Source organism: Oncorhynchus mykiss, chromosome 32, assembly GCF_013265735.2.
Source record: "Oncorhynchus mykiss isolate Arlee chromosome 32, USDA_OmykA_1.1, whole genome shotgun sequence".
Taxonomy (NCBI): Eukaryota; Metazoa; Chordata; class Actinopteri; order Salmoniformes; family Salmonidae; genus Oncorhynchus; species Oncorhynchus mykiss.
Window position 1 is genome coordinate 233,482 of NC_050572.1, and position 6,418 is coordinate 239,899.

The following is a 6,418-nucleotide window of genomic DNA, read 5'->3' on the forward strand; positions in this document are numbered from 1 at the left end:
TGAGGATGATTCAATGCATTAAAAACAGCCTCTAAATGTAGGTCCGTTTTGTGTTTGTCCTCTGGTTGGTAAAAATCACACTTGCCATTATGAAAGCTGTAGTGTTTTGGCCTTTGCTTTCTCGTGATAAGGTCGTCGGGCTGAAGAATGATCTGATATAGAAATCACCTCAAGTGGAGCACCCTGCTTTAACTGACCAATCCGCTGAGATCAGCGAATCAGCGCAGGACCACGCCAACCTGCCGCAAAGCACGCTGGGACTTCCTTTCTTTCCGAGGCCATATTGGAGCAACATACTTGTAAGTTCACCTCTTTGTTTCATCTTTAACATTTATATATTTAGGCAATGTTGGTGGACATCACCCGGTTGATTACTAACGTGAAATTGTCCAATCTCACATTTTTTGTTTCAGGTTGGCCATAACGGAGTAAATCGCAGCTATGGTGGCCGCCAAGAAGACGGTGAGTCGAGCTGTAGTGAACGCATGTGTGGTCTCATGTACTTCAGGAGGAATCATGGCGCTGTCTGGGCTTAGTGCAACACATGTGTTTACACGTTTTTAGAAACTGTCAATGTCGCCCATACATATCTGTTTGGAACTTGGCCAAACATACAACGTTGTAGTTCCTGAAGATGTCTAGCTTTAGTTGTTAACAAGTGACAGAATCCAGATGTTATATTAACCATCACCGGCTTGCCAGCTAACAGGCTAATATAGCGTTAGCCAGACAGCAAGTTGAATGGTTGTACTAGGGGCATTTTGACCGTATGGTTGGCTAATGAAGAAACCCTAACAGCACTGTCATCTGAACTATTATATCTGATCAATTAACTAGATAGTGTTGTGACTGTCATGGACTTTAGGATGGCAGTAATTGGCCACTAACCCCCCACCCCCACCATCGGTAATAAGGTCCTCAATCGACTTTCTGAATTACCCTAGAAGCAACAAAACATCAAAATGTAAGAACATTTTAGAAGATTGTTACACAAATAAGGTGCAAGAAATTCAGGCCAATTAGTTTAGTCCGTAGAGACGAAAGGAATTTCCGGAGTTGGCGGTTGTCTAAGACCGGCTGTGGTGACTCAACGTCTCAAGTTTAGTAAAGATGTTAGATACAGTGGGACTTTATGTAAAATGACTTTATAAATGGAGACACAGTAATGTATTAACTTTCTGGTAGTGAATGCTGTGATGAATACTAAAATTGTCCCCCATAACAATGTGCAGTGTGCTATGTTAAACAGCATCTAACGGCTTTAATGAAGTGACAGCTGCGTTCATATACATGTCGCCATAGTCTAGGACCGATGGTCATGTCGACCTTCATAATCTGCCTTCTACTATTTAACTAGAGGCAGCACCTATTTCTATAGAATCCCATATTTATTCTCGGCTTCTTAACTCGTCAATATGCTTTTTAAAGGACTGCTAGCCTTTCATCTTTCCCGATGCCCAGATATTTGTAAACCGGCACATGAGCAATATGAACACCATCAGCTTAAATCATCGGTTGTATGCACTCTAGAGACCCCATCTAGTTAGTTTTACCTGCAGTCAATACTAATTTAAGGTCAGCGATTTTCCTGTAATACAAAAGAAGGCAGACCGTAGTTCATGTTGAGCTTGGTCAACCGCGGTAGCAATGGAACAACAGTATCATCTGCGTACCGGTGCAGGTTACGCGTTTTTACAGACAAGTCGATATTGTTCATGTTAACACTGATGATATAATGGGTGAACTGGTGGCCATTGCGAGTGGACCCGTAGGGGCACGCAGGAAGTGTACCCATCTATGTGCTGTGATTTTATTCAACTCAACTATTACAAAAAAAATACATTCCGTTGCATGAGCCACATCAGTTATCATAATTTGAATGAACTTTCTACATTACCATTTAAATGATTGCATCACAATACCAGGCGGCCATTGCGAGTGTACACATGAGGTTACCAGTCATTGGCCACTGTAACCCTGGTAATATGACTGGTGAATAGAACAGGCTTGGAACCTATAACCCTGGTCATATATGACTGGTAAATAGAATGAATAGAACCTCTAACCCTGGTAATATGACTGGTAAATAGAATGAAAAGAACCTCTAACCCTGGTAATATGACTGGTAAATAGAATGAATAGAACCTGTAACCCTGGTAATATGACTGGTAAATAGAATGAATAGAACCTCTAACCCTGGTAATATGACTGGTAAATAGAATGAATAGAACCTCTAACCCTGGTAATATGACTGGTAAATAGAATGAATAGAACCTCTAACCCTGGTAAATAGAATGAATAGAACAGGCTTGGAACCTCTAACCCTGGTAAATAGAATGAATAGAACCTGTAACCTTGGTAATATGACTGGTAAATAGAATGAATAGAACAGGCTTGGAACCTGGTAAATAGAGGTTCCAAGCCTGTTCTATTTACTCTATTTCTCTGTGCTGCTGCATTGTGGGGAGCATTGTCTAGGCAACCCGGAGACTTGTTTGCTAGTTTCAGCAACCGTCCGTGTTACCACAGACTCAACAGTTAATTTGAAGAAAAACAAATTTATATTTTTTAAATGGTTACGATAGTTATTGCATTACAATGACGGTCTTCATCTATAACCGTCGGTTACATGGTGGTATGGTAATTGTGCCAGCCCTAGTTATATGTACTCAAATCTTATGTATCCCAATTAGAATACCATATATCATGTTTGGCTCAATGCATATGAGCTACGTTCATAGTTCATCAATGTTTCTCACAAAACATAATTGTTACTTTGATGGCAGAAAAAGTCCCTGGAGTCCATCAACTCCCGTCTCCAGCTGGTGATGAAGAGCGGTAAATATGTTCTGGGATACAAGCAGTCCCAGAAGATGATCCGCCAGGGAAAAGCAAAGCTGGTCATCCTGGCCAACAACACACCTGCCCTCAGGTAACTACGGCCTACATTTATTTAGTATTAGCTAAAGTTAAGGACATTATCATTAATGCCCCTTTCACACCTAACATGGTGAGCTAAAGTTTATACCTTGCTAGCCTTGGGTTTATTCATTAGTTGAATTCTGTTGCAAAACGTTTTGCAATGGAAAACGTTTACTCCAAACAGAAAATGTTCTGCAATGAAATCAAGTTATTATTGGACATTCATGTATGTCTCTCTACATTTGGTTCCTAGAGTTAACACTTTCCATTGCAATACCTGTGCTAATTTGCTGTCTGCGTCTCCGAAAACACCTGGGTCACTGAAACATCCTGTCGGCTGCAACTGTTAAAGCAAGTTAAAACAGTTTACATTAAGTGTGTGTTTCGATTTGATATGAAAGTAGGGGGATTCATGTTTCTATAACCGTATCGCTGTTGAGAATTGATTCACGTTTGGATGGAGTATTTGGCTGTTTTGGCTTCCAGAGCCAATTGTCCCTTTAAACAGAACAGGTAAGGTTAGGGTTAGGGAGTAAGGAGTAATGTTAGGCTCCTTCAGTCCTTTATTGGACTAGGCATGGTGGACTTCTTCCTTAATGGGATTCCTGTAATCTGATTACAAAAAACTAACTGTAATCCCATATGTTACCAGCAACATGTACAGTTTTGGTTTCATGAGATGAAATAAAAGATCCCAGAAATGTTCCATATCCACAAAAATATTATTTCTCTAAAAATGTTGTGTACAAATTTGTCTACGTCACTGTTAGTGAGCATTTCTCCTTTGCCAAGATAATCTATCCACCTGACAGGTGTGGCATACCAGGAAGCTGATTAAACTGCATGATCATTACAAAGGTGTGCCTTGTGCTGGGGACAATAAAAGGCCACTCAAATGTGCACTCAATGCCACAGATGTCTCAAGTTGAGGTAGCTTGCAATTGGAATGCTGATTGCTGGAATGTCCACCAGAGCTGTTGCCAGAGAATTGAATGTTCCTTTCTCTACCATAGGCCACCTCCAATGTTTTAGAGAATTTGGCAGTACATCCAACAGGCCTCCGTAGACCACGTGTATGGCGTTGTGGGCGAGCGGTTTGCTGATGTCAATGTTGTGAACAGTGTCCCATGGTGGGGTTATGGTATGGGCCGGCATAAGCTATGGACACCGAACAGAATTGCATTTTATCGATGGCAATTTGAATGCACAGAGATAAATGACGAAATCCTGAGGCCCGTTGTCGCCACCATCGCCTTGTTTCAAGCTTGATAATGCACGGCACCATGTCACAAGGGTCTGTACACGATTCCTGGAAGCTGAAAATGTCAGTTCTTCCATGGCCTGCATACTCACCAGACATGTCACCCATTGACGTTTGGATCGACGTGTACGAGGTCACACCAGATTCTGGTTTTCAGCTCGTCACCTGTGACCAACAGATGCGTATCTGTTTTCCCAGTCGTGTGAAATCCATAGCTGAAGGTCTAATACATTTATTTCGCTTGACTGATTTTCCTTTTGAATTGTAATTCAGTAAAATTGTAAAAATTGTTGCATGTTGCGCTTATTTTTGTTCAGTGTATATAACCTCTTGGATTACTTTTAAATTCAGAAAGCCGGCGTTGTTTCCATCAAGTTAAGTTGAACCAATGTGGAATTGGCGTCTGCCCAGTAGGATATTTTTGTTAAATTGTGCATTCATAAAGTATTCAGACCCCTTCACTTTTTCCATGTCACTGATGACACGCCAAATGATGACCACCAATCAGAGACCACTATGACACACCTAATGAATACCACCAATCAGAGACCACCATGATGACACACCAGATGACCACCAATCACAGACCACTATAATGACACACCAGATGACCACCAATCACAGACCACTATGACACACACTAGATTACCACCAATCAGAGACCACTATGATGGTAACTGAAAGTAATCAGATTACATCACTGAGTTAATTTATATTATTAATTTAAAAAGTAACGGCGTAATTTAGAAAGTAACCTATCCAACCCTGGTGTAATCCTAGGAATAGTTCCTAGGCGTTGCTTGTGCGTTCTTATGGGTAGGTTAATTTTTGTTTTGTTTTATGTACTCCTCCTACAAAGGCACACCTGTATTGGTCTGCTTGCAGGTGTGTAAGAACAGGAGGAACATTCAAATGAGGGCTGACTTTACTTGCTGCACCTGCAGTTGGTCGTTCAGCAATCGGACACCTTGAGAAAACAACCTAGACAACTACAGCATTAGACTGAAGGGATAATGTTTCATTGCAGTGTAGCTTGTCCTCGTGTTGCTTTCCCCCATACACGCAGAAGGGATAATGTTTCATTGAATGGTAACGTATATAAACTTGTATTGTTTGTTCAGAATTTTGCTGCCTGCATTTCCTGCGGTCATACTTGGCTAAAAGGTATTTGTCCTTCCTCAGGAAGTCTGAAGTGGAGTACTATGCCATGTTGGCCAAGACTGGCGTCCATCACTACAGTGGGAACAACATCGAGCTGGGCACGGCCTGTGGAAAGTACTTCAGGGTGTGCACACTGGCTATCATCGACCCCGGTGAGTGTCCAATCAGACTGCATGTCCTGTTTACCACGCCCATTCTGTTGATGGATGGTCTGCAGACAATCCTTTAGCAGTGAGCAATTTGATACTGTTTATTCTTTCATTCATTTAGCATTGTTTTCAAAGATGACATGAACATCTTTGCAGAGAATTATAAAAATGTATGAATGAAGAATAAACAAACCGCTCTACTACTAAATTACATGTTTCAGTTAATCATTTTGTGAATTTGTAGGTGTAGATATTTTTAAGTTTCACCGATGCTCACACATTTGCCTGGTGGCTCTATGATGATGTGCCCAGCACGTCACTAGATAAACACCTAATTAACCATTTACCTGAACTGACTGGGCTTTAGCCAGTTGCTTCATTGGTGTCAATGACTTAGTTCCTCTGAAGTTAATGAAGTGACTTTTACACTGTCAAACTAAAGCTTGGTTGGTTTTTAAGTATATCTTGTATGCTAAATAGTGTGTTTCTATTACCAGGTGATTCTGACATCATCAGGAGTATGCCAGACCAGCCGCAGGGGGAGAAGTAGACATTTCACACTCAATGTTAAAAAATAAACTGTTTTCTATGGTTTTTCTTTGGTCTGTCTTTCTCTTAGTGTGCACATGATAAACATTTAGCTACTTCTATTCTATGTTGTAGGTCGTGTCATTTCTCTAATCTATACGTGAGGCTTGTAGATTCAAATGAGATGTGCTTGTGTAGCCGGTGCTATACTGCACCGCTGTAACTCTGCGTTGTGTGGGGTTGATAGACTATAAACGTGCACTTTGGAGATCAGGTAGTTTTAATCAACCAGAACTGACTCTCTGCATCCAAAAGGAAATAAAACATTTGTAGAGCCACATCTGTTCTGAGAATCGTCGCCTCTTTCTACAACAGATGCACAATAGGAGGGACTGGG

The 6,418-nt window shown here is 41.1% G+C and overlaps 1 protein-coding gene across 1 annotated transcript; it reads left to right on the forward strand.

Annotated features, from left to right (window-relative positions):
- Positions 1 to 194: 194 nt before the first annotated feature.
- rpl30 (ribosomal protein L30) lies at positions 195 to 6,087 on the forward strand. Its single transcript, XM_021559733.2, has 5 exons — positions 195 to 299; positions 414 to 462; positions 2,787 to 2,932; positions 5,366 to 5,496; positions 5,991 to 6,087. Exons 2-5 carry the CDS (start codon positions 442 to 444, stop codon positions 6,041 to 6,043), a joined length of 351 nt encoding a protein of 116 aa, XP_021415408.1. The 5' UTR covers positions 195 to 299; positions 414 to 441; the 3' UTR covers positions 6,044 to 6,087.
- The last annotated feature ends 331 nt before the right edge of the window (positions 6,088 to 6,418 follow it).

What these genes read in the sequence shown, in the direction of transcription:
- rpl30 (XM_021559733.2), top strand. Translation starts at nt 442, where the DNA reads ATGGTGGCCGCCAAGAAGACG. An exon ending in AACAACACACCTGCCCTCAG is followed by an intron (nt 2,933 to 5,365) that starts GTAACTACGGCC and finishes GTCCTTCCTCAG; the next exon opens with GAAGTCTGAAGTGGAGTACT. An exon ending in ACTGGCTATCATCGACCCCG is followed by an intron (nt 5,497 to 5,990) that starts GTGAGTGTCCAA and finishes TTCTATTACCAG; the next exon opens with GTGATTCTGACATCATCAGG.